Source organism: Fulmarus glacialis, unplaced genomic scaffold (assembly GCF_000690835.1).
Source record: "Fulmarus glacialis isolate BGI_N327 unplaced genomic scaffold, ASM69083v1 scaffold44324, whole genome shotgun sequence".
NCBI lineage: Eukaryota > Metazoa > Chordata > Aves > Procellariiformes > Procellariidae > Fulmarus > Fulmarus glacialis.
Window position 1 is genome coordinate 866 of NW_009206966.1, and position 20,006 is coordinate 20,871.

Consider the following 20,006-nt stretch of genomic DNA (forward strand, 5'->3'; position numbering starts at 1 on the left):
TACAGTCTTATCTTTTCTTTAGATTCCATTTTGTTGTATGCTTCCTGTTTTCTTTCAAGGAGTCTCATACAAACACAGATTAAAGTGGTGTCCCTTTAAAAAGATAGAGCAAAATTGGCATTAATGATTGCACCTGTAGGGAAGGGAGGTGAGAGCAAACCAGGAGGCAGAACTGATAAAAGGCTGCTATGAGCACTTGCCTGTCCTGGAAAGGGGGGTGTTAAGCTTCCTAGGCTAAGAGTGGAGATGAGAGATAAAGGTGAAAATGGAGTCTCCACGGTGTGAGCAGAGGATCACAAAGGTCTCTCTAGCCGAGATTCTGAGGTGTTTTGAACATCCTATAAGTGAGGAGCAAGCTTGGGCTGTCTGCTTTCAGTGTTGCTATAAAATGGAGCAGTTGGCTCAGGGGCTGTGCCCGCCACTCCATTCTGTATTCATAAAAGGTCCTGGAAGCATCTTTATCCATGCTGATGGTGCTGCTTCCTTCAAGGTGTACCACAAGTCTGGTAAGAGCATAGGTAGCTGTGGATGCCAAGGGCTGTTCCTAGAACAGGCTGAAATGTGGGGACAAAGTGGGGATTTTTTTTTTTTTTCTCCTGCTTTTTTCCCCCCCTTTCCTCTCTCTATATGTTGTCATTAAGCTGTTCTGCTACCTGTACTTCATTTGAAAGGATTGTAGATGAGTGGTAATAGGGGTGTATGACCTACTAATTTTTCTAATAGTGCTCTAGCGAGTCCTTTGGTTCTAGGGAATAGCTGGGAGGAAAGTTTGTTGCCACTGATGTTATTTGAAATAAATAGTCTGAGGCTCTGTTATATGTTCTGATCTGTTCATATTCCAATGTATGGTTCCTTTGTTATAGTAACTCTCACGACCAGATCTATGATTGACAGTTTCCCTTTTTTGTCACAATGTGTAGCTAGCGAGTGGCAACAAGTTTGTCTTATGCACCACGTGGTTGCACTGTTGCAGAGGTCAATGCTAGGCTAACTCTTCAGGGACAAGGTAATAAAGAATGAAGACAAAGATCCAGTGCTTTCCTTGTGGTTAGATATCTATTAGCAAACAAAAAAAGTACCCAGCAGCAGGTAGTTTGGGGCTAATGCTCACAACAAGAAGAGTATCCTGTGTTGCTTTCCAGGAGTCCCCAAATATAGGCCTACTTTGCCCAGGTGAGACTGACCTTAGTCAGAGGGGTTTGTTTCATTATTACCAAAAATTCTTCCTGTTTCTCTCTCTTGACAGGGATTCTAAAAGCTGTTTATCAATGCCTATGCAGTTATCTTTCTCTTCCTCCCCTCTTTTTTTCTCTTTCAGATGTTGGCAGCATTCAGCAGTCAGAGGACAAGGTAAGTCTGTGTCTTCACCTTCATTATGTGTGCAGATATAATCCTGCTGTAGTAGAAGGCTAGCTCAGGAGACGCAGATGTCTTCGGAAACTACCAAAGTGCTTAAATTTGCTGTGCCCTGTGAGAGTGACACTGTCCCCTGCAATGTGGAAAGTAAAACAAAATGCTAGGACTGAACTCAAGTAAGACAATGGGACTGGGAAACAATGTGCGCAGATGCTGTCTGCTGTGGAATAGCCCACAGTCTTTTTATCTTAATAACAGATAACTTAGAGGTGCTAGATAAGGCCATTTAAAAATCTTAAAACAGCTTATTTAGGGAGTATCTCAGGTGACCCGATGAGTATCTATCTGCCTTTTGGGCCCCTGTCATCCCGAGAGATGTGCTTCGCCCTGAGGGGCAGTGGAGGGTATACACATGGCTAGGAAGTGAGAGCCGTGAAGTTCTCCACAACACTTTGTGCTGCACTGCTTCCTTGGTCTCTGTCTGCAGCTGTTGGAGTACTTGGGAGTGGTGATCTATGAAGCCCTGGACTGGGGAATCGACAGCCAAGTGGAGCGAGAACTGAGTGAACCTTTGGAGAAACTGCTGTGCCTCATGCTGAAACTGGATGATGAGCCAATGAAACCAGCAGTCACCCTGCAGGATGTTATCAAGGTTTCCTTCTTCCTACTTAGTAAATATAGTAGCTTTAGAGGAATTGCTGGAACAATGCTGTTAACCAAGGGGCAAGGCCATTTCTGGGAAAAAGCTGGGTAGCTTGTTGGAGGACATAGAGGGAGCATGTGGCTTTCCCATCGGAGGGAAAAGGCAAAACCATCTTAGGTGCATGCAGGTGCCTATGGAAAAGAATTAAGAAGGAAGACTGAGCATGGCTCTCACACAGCTGTGTCTACGAAGTCCTTCTGTACATAGTGTCCAAATTTGATACCTAGAAGGCTATGGATATTGAAAAAAGTCACTCGTCCATAGTATTCAGTTTCTGCAAGAGCTGAGATTTGAATGTCTCAAACAAATACTTTCCTCTCAACCATAATTTAAAGGTATGAGAAACTTCCCATCCCTCAGGGCAGGGGAAAAGAACTGGGCAAGTGGCTCCACCTGCTGTGTTTTTTGTGCTTTGTCTGCACTGGAGGCTTCCCCTTCCAGGTACTTATTTCAAAGCACACCTTATGGACAACAAGATATATAAATTACACAGCTACTTACATTATTGTACATATAAAACTGGACATCATGCTGCTTTGTTCCTCTGCATCTGCAATAGAAAAAAAAAAAAAAGATACAAAGGGGCTGTGAGGAAGATGTTTTTTAACCATGGATTGAGAAAACTGAATCTTGCTTTATTCCATCCTACCATGTTTTTTCATTTCAAGATCTCTCTTAAATAGCTGCACTTCTTTCAGGCCTGTGAGGAGCACTTGTCCAGGCCTTCTGAGGCTACCAGCCATTATGAAATGACCTGTAGGAGCCTGTTTACTGAATATATGGAACTTCAGAAGCTTGTGACCATCATCCAGACCTCCAAAGAGGTACATTTGGGATCACCCCTCAGCTGCTATTCCCTCTACCTTCACACACTCACCTAGCTCTAAAGTAACCTTCCCATTGCACTAGAAATGGAGTACCTATCTGAAGGTATATTTTCACAATGTGAAAGGCTACTGTCTGTGCACCATATTAGTAATTTATTGTAGGTTTTGAAAGTTTGGGTATTTGGGGCTTCTGGGCTTTTCAGATTAACATTGGTAATTTATACTGGATAGATAGGAAATCACTGAACAGTGCAAGGTAATGACCTCATGTGTTTGCTTCTCAGAGTCTGAGAAAAATGGATGTGGAACATTTGGTGGAAAATCCCCTTCAGAAGAAGGAAAAACACTGGGTGAGGGATTGAATTCCTTCATTATGGGGGAGGTTGGGGTTTTTTGTCTACCTTGGCTCTCTGAGGCTTTCCATTGATGCTTCTATGAAAAGTAGAGCTTGAACACAAACAAGACTTCTTAGGTTGTTCAAGAGCTTAAGTAATTAAAGACTTGTCTGCAAAACAAGCTGGGGAGGGAACTTGAAGTTAAACTATTTTGTGTGTTAACCTCATGTGGACATTTATTCTGCACTTTGTGGTTCAACTTCAACCACTTCTGAAAATGCAGTTGGAGGCAGTCTTTGGAGTAAGTGTCCACAAGCACTTACTCAGGCTATTTCTTCCTGCAAATGAGCCCCAAACTCCAGCTCTAGGCAGGAACTGACACTTGCCAAAAGCAATCTGTTCCTTTCTTGTAGCTGGACTGAAAACTCCCAGAAAAATGTTCAGCTGGTGGTAGTACTAGGGTGGATTAGTTCACTCTTATTATGTGGGGTCTGTGCTGGTTCAGGGCTGGAGGAGACTGAAGGCCAGTAGTTTTGTCCATCTTTGTGGTTGTACAGCTCCAGCAGCTCAAAGGGGTGAAGGAGGGTGAGGCTGGAGATGTAGCTCCTACCTTCTTATCTTTCCATTCTGTCCTTCCATAGATCTTGGACTGTGTGTTTGGGGCAGAGAAAGCAACTTATTCTATTCTTTTCAAGGCCCTACACTGTCAGGGCTCAATCAGAAACAAATAGCTCTTCTGGCTGGAGCTCTGCCCAGCATAAACAAATGCACTGTAGTCTGGAGTCTGTGGAGACAAACGGCAAGCCCCGAGAGACTTGTGGACTCGCTTCCTTTGTCTAAATAGCACTTGCTTTGAAGCGTGCTCAAACTATTCGTATGAAAATGTTTGTGAAATGTGTGTTTGGGCATATTCTCAATTTTGTGATCTATTAAAATAAACTGGCAAGCTATCTCAAACCACAAACTCATCAACTGCTATAGCTCTTTTCTGCAGGGAATACATGAATAAATACATGGGCTTTGCTGTGTGGCCTGAAGGCCAGTGTATTTGGCCTCTGCTCCTTCAGGGGACATGAATTCCAAAAGCAGGATGTCTGTTGCAAATCCTCTGCCTCTAGTTTCCAAGTCCCTAAGCACCAGTTGATTGCATCGCTCTGACAAACTCTTGAGTTTAAAATAACCAGGATGCCAACTTCACTGGGATCCCACAGACTAGAGCTGATGCCTTGAGTGGTGCCAAACAGCTAATGCTCTCTGTGGATCGCACTTTTTCATGTTGACTGCTATGAAACAGGCCTTCTGAAACAGACCACAGCCTGATAGCGTGCAGGGTTGTACAGTTTCAGCAGAGCTTATCCGTACATGTCACAAGGCAATCTTCACCTTGAAATCTAAGCAGTGAGATCTCTTAGGAACACAGCTGTCTACCGCTCATCTGTTGAACTGAATGCAATGGCTTTGGAGTGTTGTAGCATTTTGTGTTGCATTGAACAGGTGTGGGAAGTTTATGTGGCATTTGACAATACATGGGATGGCCCAGGTAGAATAATTGTAGTGATCCAGTCAGTAGGGTAAGAGAAGTATGAGTGATAATGATGTCACCTACATCTGAAAAATGTTTTGGGTGTACGAGTTGCTCTGAAATGGCCAGCTGAAGGCAATTCTTGTCCTGAAATTAATGTGGCAGTATTACAGTACAGAAGTCTCTCTTCAGGTCTTATCTTTCAGTCAAGTTCTGTCACCATGAGAAATAAAACTCTAGAAAGTGCAAACAGCTCAGGATAAGCTATTTCAAAGGTCTGTAATACTGATCAGTTTGCCCAGAGACTTTTATGTGTTCTCTTACACAATAGTAAGTATAGCCTAGGAGATATGGCTAGTGTATGGTCACTCTTTGACAGTTCTAGTTCTCTGGAGTTGAGGTATGACTGTACCAAAGCCAGGCTAAAACAATCCAACAAAAAATCCGTCTCCTTGAAGGCAGCCATCAGTCAGAGCTTGCATAAGACTCTTCTGATATTATACCAAGATATCTGAAGGGATAAGTTGAGAGAAGATGCTTCATACTGTAAGTTGAAAAGGGAGAGGAGTCTAAGTCAGAAACTTTGTTCTGAGGCAGTTTTCTAAAATGTTTTGCTTCCCTTTCACTGTTTATAATACAATCACTTGTTCTTACTCAGTTTGCCGTTGGGATCCAGATAAGCTGTTGACTTAGCACTTCCATTACAATGTTGTCTAAACATGCTATTGAGTTGATTTTTCTTTTTTCCCTGTCTTTAACCTTTGTTGGGTTATACTGCATGCCTGAGCATCCTCAGATATTAATACAGGAACAGGACGAGCAGATGTCAGAGTTATCAGCTTGTGTCTCCAGGCTGAAACTGCTAACATATGCTGCTGTGAAGGTTAAAGTATGAAATCCCTTTCCCCTTGTCTTCCTCTTTTGTCTGTGGGCCTTTCAACCCTTGGTTTCTGAAAGTTCAGAGGACTTTAATGGTAAGATTTGGGATTTCATTCCCAGTGTTTCCTAGGATCCAATAATATGAAAAAACTCTGGCACCTGGAGCACTTGCAGGAAGTAGGTTTTCAAGAAAATGGGTCTAGCTACCTGGCAGCAGAAGTATGTTCATATATTTTGCTGAAGTATGTTCATAAAGTTAATGACAAAATTTGGAAATAAGCCTGGCGAGCCAGCTCGCAGATCCCTCGTTGTAAATTAACTTCTGCAAAGAAAAGCAATTCTCTGCTCTGGTACTGTGCCCTGATCTGGAATTGAGTTGAAGGGGGTGTTAAGGACATACTTCTGTGTTTCTGAATTACTTCAGTTGCCAAGTGTGCCCTATTACATGGAGGGAGGGGATGCTGCTCCGTGCATTCTAGCCAGCTGTTGACTTGGCCCTCACTGGTTTTTCCAAGGCATCCCTGTGGCCCAATGTCATCCGTGAACTGCAGAATGGTGTGAGGCTGTGCAAGGCCACTGAGCGACCACAGCGTCACGCGCCTCCAAAAGAATGTATCCGCTCTCCCTATGAATTACTTTTGGATGATATTCAGCACAAGAGGTACACCCTTCGGAAGGTGAGTGACTAGAGTCAACAGACAACTTTGAAACCACCTGGTCTACCTCATTTCCAAGCAGAATTTGTTGAGACCTCTCCTCCAAAAGCCTGTCTTTCTCAAAGGTACTTCCAAGTCCAGAAGTGTCTGAGTCTCCCTCTCAGCTGCAGCTCAACATTAGATCACCCAAGTGCTTCACTTCCAGTAACTTTTTAAGTCGGGGTAGCCACGCTTTCATGAAGCTGGATGGTAAACTTTTTCTCCCTCCAGGGGTCAGCCACTCCCTTCCCTGGAGCAATTATGCTGCCTTGAACACAACAGTTACATGAAACAGACCTTTGCCTGCTTATGCTTTCCACCTTGGACACTTGTGTCCTCCCAGGCTCCTGGAGCTGAGCTGTGCCTGGCATCTCTTACCAGTTTCCTTGCCTTCCTGGAATGTGTGCAAGTGCAAAAGCACTTTTGAGCGAGTCCTTTGCTCAGCCTCAGGCAGAGGTCTCTAGGCAGTGTATACAAGCTACTGCAGGAGTTTAGTTGGGGTAAAAAAAGCTGAGCCCCTTCCAGGGGCAGCTGCTGTGCTGACTCAAGTGGTAGGGGCTTCCAACAATGTGTATGGTTGGTGAAAACGACCAGATACAAAAATGTCTGGGGTGTCTCTAAAGGTTTGTGATGCTGTTCGCTTGCTGCAGCTTGAGCTGGGAATGATGAGCAGATCTAAAACATTGGCATAAGGCTTTGTGGCATTGGTGTGCTTTGCAAACAGACGTCTTGGCAGAAGATGAGACGCAACTCTACTTGTAATAAAGAGAGATATTTTAAAAAGTGAAAACTTTGCATACCACACTAGACATCAGCTTTTTTCTCCTTGTTATTGCTGCTAGAGTGCAGGGGGTTTAAAAGCCTCAGATAAACGATGCACCTCTATAAAAGCCCAGCTCTTGCTTGTCTTGACTGTGGCTCCAGCCTTCAGATAGGGCTATGACATTTCTCTGGAGATGATATCTTGATTGATATATAAATTAATAGTAGTGGAAAGGAGACAAAACATCATAACGACTTCTGTTCTGTGCAATGTACTATGTATCAATGCACTGTGCAGTACAGAACCGTAACTCAAGGTGGCAGGATGAACTGGGTCTTGATTTTTTTTTTTTCTTTCTTTTGTTTTGTTTTTTTTTTAATTTTTTTCTGTGGTCGACAAGAAGCAGAATCATGTTTGAAAAGCAGTAGTCAGAAATGCTAGAAGAAAGCATAGAGTGCTACTGCTCAGGTCTTTGTGAAGGCTCTCAAACGAGTATTTCCCCATCTGCAAAGTTATTTTAAAGCTTCTCTCTAGCAAGCAGTGGTCTAATTTGCAAATGAATGAAAGCACAGCGAGTGTGGGAAGCTGTAGTGTTGTTCTACCTGCACTCCCACGTGTTCTGAAGTTGTACACACAGGGAAAGTAAATGGCATAGCCTCAAAGTAAGAATAAGTGAACAAGGCAGCTAAAGACATGCATGTGCAACTTGACTTTTTTGTCAGTTCTCCCCTATGCAGTAAGCACAGGTGTTGATGAGGGAGACAGTCTGCCTCACATGAATACCTGCCCTGCAATTCTATCTTGCTATTGTTCCTAGTTTATGTAGGGCTGTAAGCCAGTCTCTGGGACTTTAGCTTATGCATACAGCTGCCTGCTGCTGCAGTTCTTGTTACAGTCTTGTTAGCCCATTCAATTACTCTCCTCCCTGGAGCTGAGTTCTCACCGATGAATGTGATGTGACCATGGTGCTTGTCAGGATCACTCCTGACATTAAAATCTGAGTACAATGTTTTTCAGTGGCTTCTCAGAGCAGTTTGTGAGCTGCTGGGGCTAGAAGGCTCTATGCTTCTTGTGCAAGCCTCAAAGGGCTGTGCAGCAGTTCTGATTGCCTCTAGTTTGCCACAGGCAAATCTGTCTCTACCAAAAACCCACATAAGTAAACCTCATCATTCTACACTTCTCAACTCAGTTTTGTTATGCCTTCCCCACCTCCCCCATTCCCAAATCCTGATGTGAGTCATTCACTGTGCCACTGAATGGGAGGGTATACCAGTAGAGAAAGAACTATTGCTTAAGCATTTCTGCTCTTTCAGGTGATCATCGAGCAAAAACACGGGACCCCTGAAGTTGATGTAGCTGCTCCCAAGCCTCATCTAAAGCCTGTAGGTGACCTGGTGCTGCATCTAATGATAGCAAAACAAGATGATTCTGGAGTTCACAGGACAGTTTCTAGGAATATACAGCTAATGTCTTAGCTACTAGTTTGGATTTGGGAGGGGGATATATTAACCATACTTAACTTTTGGGCAGACCCTCCTGCCAAAACATGGGGTTAGGAAAATGGGAGGTGACATCTTCAGAGGAAAAAGATGAGCAATCTCCCTACTTCCTCCGCTGCTTCTTCCATTTGGAACATTTTGTGGTCCTGAAAGTACTCCTGGAGTTCTCAGTTTCAAATTTGAGAGTTGCTGAAGTATTCTAGTATACATTACCTAAAGGTTCTCATGTGTCTTTTGTGTGCAGGGCCCAGTGCCCTCTTGAGTGGGAGGCACTTATAAAACTGTGCCATTGCTGAAGGAGTAGTTCGGTCACCACTGGTCTCCTTGCTCTGTCCACTGACTCTTTCTGGTGCTACTCTTTGCCTGCAGGTGCTGGAGAGGAAGCTGAAAGAGTGGGTGCCACGGGAGTCCAGCTGGCACGAACAGCTCATGGCAGAAATAAAACGACCACAGAAGCTTCTGTCATCAGCAGCAAGGAAAAATGGGAGCAGCCCCAAAGGTACGTGCTACAAAGTGACCTATCAAGCATGCAAGTGAAGTCAGCGTTGACTAAAAATAATGGATGGTCTTTGAAATGAAAGCCCGCTTATCCTTTCCATAGCATGTATAATGCAAGGGAGGTGGGAATGCAAATTTTGTGTGATAGAGGTGCTGTGCATAAGAATAGTTCTTTCTAGAAAATCTGTTTGTGGCTTATTAAGACTCAAAAGATGTTTCAACTTACCCCTTTTTTATGATTGTTCTAATTTGTCTGTCCACTAAGTGAGAGAACAGGATTTTGACTATCACCTAAAACGAAAAGATTATGTAACTACCAGGACAAAGTCTAGCCAAATCTCAAATTCTGATGTGTGGGTAGCAAATTTGTCGGTTTTTTGTCGCAGCACAATATCTTATCTTGTCTGTGTGTATGGGGTTTTTTGTTCCCCCTCTCCCCTGCAGAAATGGTTGTGACACCAAATATTGCCTTGAAATCTCCAAGTGACAGTTTCTTAACTCTCCAAGATGCCAGTACCGAGTTTAAAATTGTCAACACTACAACACAGCAGCTGGGACCAGGAGTTCAGGTAAGGCTTTAAATGAAAGGACTCTGGAGAGGCTACACACGTAGTTTGGAACGTCAGGTTCAAATCCTAGTGTGGGCAATCTTGTCTCTCAAAAGTGAACAAATGTGGTACTGTTAAGTGCACTGAAGCCCTTTCCTCTACAGATGCTCACACCATATTTAAACACTTCTTTTTGTGGCATGACTGCGGCCTATAGAACCAAAGTCTGCTCTGGTCTCTTAAAACTAGATCTTGCAGAAGTTTTAATATGCATAGGAGTTTGGCAAATATGGGCCAGAACTATTCCCACTCTTACCTCACAGTGAGGCATTTGATGCTAGATCTATTGATGTATTTGCATTTCATGTGGTACGTGAGCTTGTGGAAGGAAAACTTCATGATTTATTTTCAGGAAGCAACTTCACTGGTGAATTCCCACTATTCTGCCTGTGGAGCAATTTTGGGAGCACCATTTTTCAATAAACCATGATACATAGTCTCTGGGTTCTTTAACTCCTGGCTTGAGCATGAAAAGCTTGACTGCTTAGTTCCGGGATTCAGTCTGAGCATATTCAGAAATTCTGTGGAACAGAACTTAAGCCCTAACACATCATGTCTAGCACAGATGCACTGGCATACAAACAGGAATCTGTTTTCTGTAAACATTTCTGTCTGAAATGCAGTTGCTTAACTGAGGAAAACGGATATGAATTAATAAAAGCAGAAAATCTTAGCTATATTTGCACAAGTGTGTGCTACTTGTAGGAATGTTCAGCATTTGAGAACCCTGTGGGTGATGTATTACTGCTAAACTAGAAGGACCTTCATATGGAGACTAATATAATCAGATTTGTTTTCTGCTTTTCTAGAGAAGCTAGAAACAATGCTGTTGAGATACAGCATTGGGTTTGAGTTGGATTAGTGGGGCACAGTCTCTTGAACTGTTCTCCAGTGTTGCTACATGTGAGCTGGAGCAAAGAAAATGGTTCCAATGTATTCTGAGAGTTGTATAGGGAGGATTTTGTGGCGTTGGTTCCTGAACAGATGAAAATTTAAGACTAGTATCTGCATTGAACTTGTGTGAGAGATGAATTTGAAATTTCACTAGCTTGGCTGGAGCCTTCTGGTTGTGGGGGGATTTAACTTGCTATTATCTCTGAGAATATAAAGTTGCTAAATGTACCACATTGATTTCTCTCTCTTTTCCACTTTTCAAGGCTGAGCCTTGAACATTTCTGGTTAGTCCTGGGTATCCTGGGTTTTGTTTAGCAGCAGCACTTCTGAGGAAGTGGACTTGGTGTCTCTTGTATGCAGCTAAAGAACATCCTGTCTTCTGGTCTACAGGAAGCCACTCCCAAGCTGCCTTCCAGCACCTGGCTTGCCTCAACCAGGTCATCAGTAGTATCCTGCAACAGCACAGGTCAGTGTACTTCTAGCTGCACTTCTAAAGCAGGTAACAAAGTATGGTCAGTGGCCTGCTGGGTTCCCAAAGCCTTAGGTTGGGCTCGCTGTACACTTTCTTTCTGATCACCTGAAGACACTTTACAGGAGAAGCTCCAACACTAAATAATGAGTCTGGGGACGCGCCCTTAGAAAACCATTCCTCTGCAGTTGACTGAAGCTTGTATAGCTCCTGCAGCTTCAAAACAATGATAGCAAGTCCCCAGAGGCCTAACTGGAATTCAAAGTAAAAGCTAAATGAGTGTTTTGAATGTTCAAGTAGAAAGTGCACCACTTGATTTTATTAAACTAAGTGGTGCTAATGAAGCCTCATCACTGCCTACTGACAAGGATAATTACTGTAACCTCTGCTTTTTGTGATCTGAGCTGATGGGGGTTGAGGGGGAGAGATGTAAGCCTTGCTACCTTCAGAAGGCAGTGTAGCGCTCTTGAGCATTCAGCTTTTGGGATGAATACTTAGAAGCTGCCAGTTGGTTTTCTGCACCCTAAAACTCTCTCTTCCTATCCAGGTCTCACTGCAAATTGCACATATCCTCCCATGAGTGCACCTACACTAGGAGACATTAAACCTAATGGTTTCCTGAATGCTGGCCAACAGCAGCTGCCTCCTTACAGAGGAAGTTCCAAATCTTTAGAGAGAGGCCTTCAAAGCAAGGAACTTGTAAGTGCGGCATGTCAGCTAGCAAGCCTGGTCTGATACACCTGGTAGCAACCAGAGCTTGCACCTTGATCCTTGTGCAAGCAGTAAGCATGTTCTGTGGTTTTTATCTTAGGCCGTATTTCTATACTGATCTTAAGTTGGGATATTATTCTCTCCTTGGAGACAGTTTGAGAAGACTGGATGCTGTAGTGTCCTTGTGGAGGCTTCCAAGTTTGAATGATATGAAATGAAGTTGTTCCTCATACAAGAAAAGAAAAATACCACTGCATTGCTTGAAAGTGTCCGTCAAGGCTTCTTCAAGCAGACTTTAGTTGGCAGTGGGACTGTCCTGCTTTCTCTATTTCCCCTCACTCTTTCTAGATTCTGATAGGTTCACATACTCCCTTTAAGCTGCAGTAAAGGGAACAAGTTGTTGACAAAATGTAGATAGCACAGCATCAGTGACTTTTAAATGTATGCGGTACTAAAGTCATCAGGCTCTGAATGACTGTTGTGGGAGCAGTGCTGGGTTTTGTGCAACACTCTGAATCATGGCCTCACCCTGTTCTGCCCTGACAAGGTGTGCTGTGCCCTCGCCCCCTTCTTTCCTTCTGCATCCCTCCCTGCCCCACCCCTAGCAAGTCTCTAAACTGACCATAACTCTGTGTGACCACTCTGTTCGGCAGTGTGGTGGGGGATGCAGGTGGGTTGGGCTCCCCACCTGGGGATAAAAGCACTGTTGTCTCTCCTGGTTGACCACCAGACCATAGCTGCCGTTTGTGTGGGGCCAGTGGATCTTGGGAAAGAGAAGGCAAGAGAGTGTTGTGCTGTGGAAAGGGATCCTGTACCTAGGAGGGGCCAGGGTGCCATCTGTGCTGTGGTCTGTACCAAAGGGTAGAATTTCTCAGAGACTGGCTCTGGAGGTGGTATTAACTACTGTGGTGACCGAGGGACCTGCTTCCCTAATGAGGTGTCAGGAAGCTGCTTGAAAACTATAGCAACTACTAAAACCCCTGTAGTAGTTTCTCTGCTAGTATCGTCAAAGAGTCAGCTGATACTCCCCATCACTGGCAAAACTGAGTTTTGGGTACAAATGCTCCCGAGCCTTTTGGGACCCAGTTTTGAGGATGTCCTTCCAAATATCTGCTTCCTTCAGCTTTCTCTGATGCTTAACTTCTGTCTTTCAATAGGACTGTCCCTTTCCTACCAAGTGGCCATCACCAACCATTGCTGAGCTGATTGGAACTAGATATGCAATGATGGTGCTGGAAGGGCAAGGCTTCTTCCAAGGAGGTAGTGATGGTGTCTTTCCAAGAGCAAAGGTATGTTTCCTTCTCTTTGTGCTGTCCTTGCCTTTTCAAAAGCTGGTTGGCTTCATAGCCTTCAGTGCTGAACTGCTGAGGCGCTCTCTGCCTCAACTTATCCTGTTCTACAGCTGATCCGAGGCCCTAGGCTGTAAAACATCTTTTAACACTTGTGTGGTGATGGCTTCTAATCAAGCTTAAGCTGGGTAAGTTGCCTAGAAAGTAACCCAGCCTTTGCTTGATACTTCTTGTCTGTTATTTCCACGCTAGGAGAGCTGACTGCCACGACTGTTGGCCAGCTCTGAAATCACAAAGTAATTAATTGAGGTTTGGTACTGCTAAACAGTGAAACAAAAGCTCTTAACTCAGGCTCCCACACCTGAGTTGTGCTGACTCAAACCACCTTGCTGAGTGGACGCAAAGGCTGGGGAGATGAGGGGGACAGGGAATGACCTGCAGCACAGGACTGTTGGCTGTCCACTCTACTTAACTGCTGGCTTATTCACCGAGTCTCCTTTAGAGGGGGTGTTGCAACCAGCCCCTCTAGAGCAGATGTCGTGACTACAAGCCCTTTGCAACACAGATGTGAGGAAGTCCGTGCTACTTGGCTTACGGGTCAGCTTCTTGCCCTCACTCACTTAGTAGTATAGACAGAGCCAAAGGGTTCTACTAGCAGTGCTGTGCTGCTTCCACAATCTGTCTGATGCTCCTGAGACTCAATCCTTGTTTTCTTCTCACCTTACTTACCAACCCTGCTTTAATTTGCCTGCTCTTTGCCTATTCTAAAATGGCTCTCATACCTCCTTTGTGTTCTTGCTGCTGAAGTTTTTTTAGCTTTCTCAAGCTCTATTTCTCAAGATAATATCACTTTTGACTGCCAGCTGTGTATGAATGTGTTCTTTTTTATAAAGTTCAAGCGACTCATCAGCTTCCTTATGACTCATTTTTTGCTTCAGGATTGGATTCAAATTTGCCCTGACTTAATCTCTTTGGGATTGCTGCAGTCTACCTCAAAGAATGTCTCTCTTCTTCCCTCTCTCTTAACTAGCTACTGTTACACTCTTGCACAATACAGCTATTGTTTGCTCAAGAGCCTTTTTTTAAACTCCTGTTGTCTGCCAGCTGCCCTGAACCTCTGCATCATAAAAACACTGGCCTTACAAGTAAGACTTTTTTTTGCCTTTTTAGCTTTTAATTCCTGTGTCTTTGCTATCCTTTATTGGACCTCTGTTATTGTATGTGGATCTAAAGCCTTTAGAAGGTTGGTTTATGTGCTTGCTCTTTGGCAGGCAGTGGATACTGTTGGTACAAAGATATTTCCCATTTGCATTCACAAGTAACTTTCCTTTCCACAGATCTGTTTCAGCTGCCATAAGCAGATGTTTCTTAAGTGGCCTTACAGCTGTTACCTCTGCAGCAGGTGAGCTGGTACAAAAGGACTGAATGAGGAGGGAGAAAAGAGTGAAAGAACAGTGCTGAAAATACTCAGTATTCGAACAGTTGTAGTACTGGATAGAAACAGGTTGCTGAGCCCTTCAGTTTTGCCTTACTGCACAAGCCAGGCTGAAGTGTCTACAGCTGCTGAGGATGTGGGAAAACTTGCCTCTGAAGTGGTATCTCAATTTTAACTCTTAGCGTTGAGGTAGCAATAGCCAAATTTACTCTGCAAGTATTAGATTCGATTTCTCTGAGAGATCACTCTCTGCATTTTGCTCTAAAGGTTGGATTTAACTTCAGTCAAGGGCTTGAGCAGGTTCTGGAGAGGCTCTTCACCAGAATCTTCTGCTGAGGACTGAAAAAGTGAACTCCAGACCCTGTGACTGGGAAAGGAGTTGGACCTACTTGTATCCACTTATTTGTCAGAGGTTTTCTGTTCATGGGAGAGGAAGAGGAACTTCAGGCTCATTAAGGCTCACTTAAATCTATTTGAAGCAGTGGTGAAGCACTGAATTGATTACAAGCAACAAGTAAACAACCACTGAGAACTGAGTAACTGTCTGGTGGTAGTGCTGGGTGAAAAATAATGGGCATTTGCAGATAAAGTCTTCAAGCTATGGATGCTGACTCATTTCAGATGATTTAAACTGGGATAAATAGGAGGGCTGGCAAACTGAATAGGTGAGCTCTAAGCTTGCTCACTTTGCCATCAAGTGATTGTGCCACAATCACAAATTAAGACTTACTTGCAAAAGTCACCCTTAGCTGGAATATTGACATCTGCTGAGCTTTACTCAAATGATAATGCTGGGAACTTTTTTCTCTTAGTGTTGTCTGCTGTGACTGCTGCATCAAGGCAAGTCTAGTCTTTACAACAACATACGGGGTTTTTTACATTTTCTGTTTTCCCTGCACCTCACCTAGTCATAGGAAGCTTTCCTTCATCCCACTCATACCTCAAATCTACTCTCTGGCTTGTCTCTAAGAAAATAGAAGAGGGAATATCACAAGGTGCAAAAGCAGCCAGGTTGCCACAGACATCTCTTGTCAAACTCAGCTAAAACAACTCTGGTTCCTCTTTCTTTCATCCTGTGTAAAGTGGTTGCAATTACTCTGTGCTCTATTTATACAAGGGTCAGAAAGTTCACTGCATTAATGTCTATCTTCTAAGTGCACCAATAAATCAATTGCATGCCATGCAAATTTTCCTGCTAAGAAGGAGGATGTGTTTCCCTGAGAACTCAGGTGACTTGTGCTGTGATTCTAGATGTCCATGCCCTTCAGAACGTGTGTACATCTCCCACTTCACTTCCTAAAACTTTTGAGACTCTCCAGAGAGGAGAACCCAGCTACTCAAGAACAGAAGAGCTCAGAGTTGCTGCATGAAATAGAGCACTGGGACTGTTTTGGGTAAGCTGGGACAGGGATGTTCTGTTTTTACCTTGAAAGATATTACCAGTTACTTGTATATGCAAGTCTACAAACATGCAGACAGCAGTATGTAGTATTATGCTGGTCAGCTGAATGTTATGCTGAATGATTGGTTCATGCACTGGTCTAACTAGTATACATTTCTCTGGAAATATTGTGGATTTTAGATGGCCAAAAGGGAGGACATGTAGGTGCTCTGAAATCCATTTTGCTTTTTAGCTATCAGGTTTCTGACATGGATTAAGAAGTGTCCATATTAGCCCAGACATAGAAGGTTCCTTGCAACAGCTTCATTTGTATGAGAATTTCCAGACCCCATTATATTCTATCCCCCACAGCTGGCAGTCTGTCACCACAACCCAGGAGTAGTCCCCTTCTACCTAGAAATAAAATATGGTAATGGTCTCAGGTATAACTGACTGAAGAGTAATGCCACAAATGGTTTCTCAGTCTCTCCACACACATACAGACACCCTTTCCTTTTTGTTCCCAGAAAGGGAACTATCTCAAAAAGAGCTTTTGGCAGTTCTGGGTGGAAAAGACAGACCTTGTGGGTATAAGTGCAGTATCTAGGACTGGAAAAATACATTATCTGTTCTCTTCTTTCCAAATAAGTTATATATTCTACTGGGGGAACAGGTATCTTTTCTCTCCGAAACCATTCTTCAATGTAGCCAAAATAAAGTCACAGCAGTTTCTGGTTCAAAGGCTTGTACTTCAGTTGCCAAAAATCAGGGGTAGTGTTCACTACTGAAATTAACTGTGTGGGGCAGTGGTTTGGTCTGTCTTATAATGCAGGTGCTGCAGAGGAGGTCTCAGTGACTGCATTACTGCCATACTTCAGGATGGCAAAAAAAATCCTACAGTGTAAGGATGCAGCCATAACCTTGGATCAACCACAGATATCCATTAGCCCTTTGGCTGACATACTGTCGATAGAGAGAAGCTGTCAGTAAATGAAGCTGTTCTGGTGCTTAGTAGCCTTCCTAAGTGGAACTGACTGCTCTGTTGAACTCACGCATTTAGCTAAATTGCTTAGCAGTGTTGGATCATGTGTGGGGGAAGGGTGGAAGAGCACCATGCCCTCTAACAGAAACCTAGGTCAGCTTTCCTGCTTTTCTTTTTCCCTCTCCCACTCCAGTGTACCCGTTATTTTGGAACCCCATTGCCTAGCACAGCCTCTGTGCTGTTACACAGGGACCATGGCAGACTGGCTGACAGCAGACATCTGTATGCGATGTGAGCAGTACCTGTTGAACATGAGTTCCAGTCAACAGCAGAGCATCCCTCTCAGGAGAACTTCCTGGCCTTGAACCAAACTGGAATGACTCTACCATACATTTCTCCTGTCACTTGTTCTGTACCTGAAGTAAATGAAACAGCTTTATGCACCTACTGACATAAAGGCCTGAATAAAAGACCTCCCTGCTGGTTAGTCTGAGCAGGAAGCACAGCTAGTATGTATGTATTGTGAAGTATTATAAAGGTTTGTGGTTTTTAGAACTGTTTTAATTCTTTTTATGTGTCTTTGGGGAAAATAAATGTTGAAGCACTATCACGCCTCTAGCATTTCCTCCTTTGCACCTGCAGTTGTCATTGTTCTGTGGCACTGTTTGCATTCATTGCTGAACAGACTTCGCCCTGTGTAATGAGTACAGGGAAACTTTTAACCTAAAACCTCTATTCCTGAGAGGCTTGGAAAGTGGAGCTCTCAGTTATGTGCTCACATCACCATGCATTTTGCAAACACTTACTTCTTTCTGATAACTCATTAAAAAGCACTTAAATCTCACTGCTCTGATGCATGTAACACTGTAGCGATGGCTACAGTCGGGCAGCCTGCTCAGTCTGCTTGCTTAGGAAGCTAGCTCTCGATTTTTTTTTTTTTTTTTTTTTTTTTTTGTGCTTTGCCACCAGAACTCTCTGGTGCATGTCACTGAAGTACCTAGTATAACTCAGTGCCATTATCACCTGAGGGGCAGATGGTTGTTCTCAAGAGATTCTTGCTCTTTCTATTGGCCTTAAGCTTTGCCCTAAGCTAAACTGGACTATTAGAACGTATGACATTCTAGAAAAATAAAGAACGTTTTGATAAATTCTTTGTGTGCTTTAAAACCAAAAATGGGATATTTGATAGTATATCTGTTTCTCCGCAGGGATTGCCTGTATAGAAGGGGTGTAGGTGCTCTGATGGAGTTCTCCCTGGTGTGTTTTGCAGGGCCCGGATAGACAGTGTTGAAGGATACAATGGACTTGTAGTTGGAATGAGTCACGCTGAAAAAAATAATGGCTGGGAAGGGCCAGTTCTTCTAGATAGAGGAGAAGACAGACATGTTTAAGCTGAGCCCAAGGTCTGCATCCAAACTGCCAGAAGGGTCAATACCTCCAGCTGACTTGTGCTGGCCTAACTCTGCTTCCTCTAAACTGCCTGTCTGCAAGCTGACGCCTACTTGCAGGTTTGGGCAAGCTCTGCAAGTAAATGAATGTGGGGAAGCTGGAGCTTGTGCTTCCTTTTGGAGCAAGTTCAAGTGTTCCTCTTCCTTCAGTCAATTAGGAGGGGTGCAGCCTGCCTGCCCAGGTCCTCTCCTGCATGTGCTAATCGCTAGTGCTGCTGGGAGGCACATCCATATCAGGCAGGTGGGCTCCTTGCAGGCTGCAGGGAAGGGCAGCCAAGCCACAGCTGCGCTTGCTGGCAAGACGGGCACACTGTGGGGCCGGGGGCATGAGGCGCTCTTGGATGCTTGCTGAGTGAGGTAGTTTAGACAGAGCTAGAAATGAGCTGAGATCAGCCTGTTTTGATTAATGTGCAAGCCCAAAATGCTTCTCAGAGCCTGGATCCAGCAGTATGGAGAGAAGGTATCTGTATGGCACTGAGGTAGACTTCAGTTTACCTGGAGAGCAAAGGCAGTTCTAGGTTCTGTCTCTTGCACATCTGCTGTGGTGCCACATGGGGTCTTTTTACTGGCTTCCCCTTTTCCTACCTTGTGACCATGAGTGGGGTGAGGAAATGCCCTCATTGCGGAACAAACAGGCAAAGGGGAGGGGGGGGGGATGCTAAGGGACAGCCTGACCTTCCCTGCCTATCCCTGACCTAGCAAGCTGTCAGGAGGACCCATGTTGCCATCACCCCTCTACTATACTGGTTGCATTGGTCCCTGAGTGGGCTAGTAAAACTTCTGTCCCCTGTACAGGAGTGACATCTAGTCCTTCTTCAACTCTGGCGTGCAGCCATTGCTCCTGACCATGGCAAGTCATGACAGCTTGTGGGGGCAGGCTTACTAGAAATGTACATCTGTTTAAACACAGCCAAAAGAGCCTGGTCATCTCCTTTCCCTGGCCAAGGAGAGCCCTTCGGAGGGAGCAGAGACTAGGCCTTACCTGGGAGTCACAGAGTACAGGGTGGAGCAGGCACAGGCACCACACAGGCAGCCTGAAGCCAGGGTGCAGAGTGGGAGACTCTGTGTGGAACAGATGTGGGACCAAGCCTTAAAGGCACCAAAGGCAGGACTTTCCAGGGATGCGGAAGTGACTGTGCAAAACCTGTTCTTTTCAGTGCCCCTGAAAGGTGATGGTTTGGAGGAAAGCCTTCCGTCTGCAAGTACACGGCAGGATTTGATCTTTTTTCTAGTCTTTTGCTGGTTCCTCTCATCATACGGACCAGAGCCTTCCCTGCTCAGAGTCAACTGATTCTAGTTATTAGTGTTGTGTTCGGGTGAAACTTGCCTTTAGACTTTTGGTATTTTCCTACCACTGCAGAAAGCCGTCTGACCCCAGGCTCTGGCATTTCACACAGCCCCTAGTACCTTAAAGCACAGCTGCAGTCTTCAGTCCTACCCCGGTAGTGAATCGTGACGGCAAAATTGGAAAAGAAATTTAATTATTACCACTGGTATGGCAGGAGCCTGGACTGGGGCACTGGGAGCAGAGGAGGGAGATCTGTCTAGGCGAGCTTGCTTGCATCTTCTTTCCTCCTCGGGTTAGCTCTGTGCCCACTGATCTTTGCAGCCAGCGAGGGGCGGGCAGGGCTGAGCTGGGACACCTTTTATTTCGGCATGGGGCCTCTGAGGAGTGACCCTCTGAGCGTGGCGGCTCACCCCAGCTAGGCGCC

General features: G+C 44.5%; 1 protein-coding gene across 1 annotated transcript; it reads left to right on the forward strand.

Annotated features, from left to right (window-relative positions):
• The first annotated feature begins 265 nt into the window (after window positions 1–265).
• On the forward strand, window positions 266–17,452 carry LOC104075429 (protein spire homolog 1-like). Its single transcript, XM_009575930.1, has 15 exons — window positions 266–506; window positions 1,319–1,350; window positions 1,844–2,008; window positions 2,758–2,883; window positions 6,138–6,299; window positions 8,394–8,462; window positions 8,949–9,078; window positions 9,522–9,646; window positions 10,970–11,045; window positions 11,596–11,747; window positions 12,917–13,048; window positions 14,386–14,450; window positions 15,296–15,323; window positions 15,735–15,877; window positions 17,040–17,452. The coding sequence occupies exons 1-15, from the start codon at window positions 266–268 to the stop codon at window positions 17,209–17,211; spliced, it is 1,818 nt and encodes a 605-aa protein (XP_009574225.1). The 3' UTR covers window positions 17,212–17,452.
• The last annotated feature ends 2,554 nt before the right edge of the window (window positions 17,453–20,006 follow it).

Bases quoted from the DNA above. Each gene is read 5' to 3' on its own strand.
- LOC104075429 (XM_009575930.1), top strand. From the start codon at position 266: ATGGAGTCTCCACGGTGTGAGCAGAGGATCACAAAGGTCTCTCTAGCC. The intron at 15,324-15,734 runs GCAAGTCTAGTC...CTGTGATTCTAG, and splicing joins GCTGTGACTGCTGCATCAAG to ATGTCCATGCCCTTCAGAAC. The intron at 15,878-17,039 runs GTAAGCTGGGAC...CTCCCACTCCAG, and splicing joins GAGCACTGGGACTGTTTTGG to TGTACCCGTTATTTTGGAAC.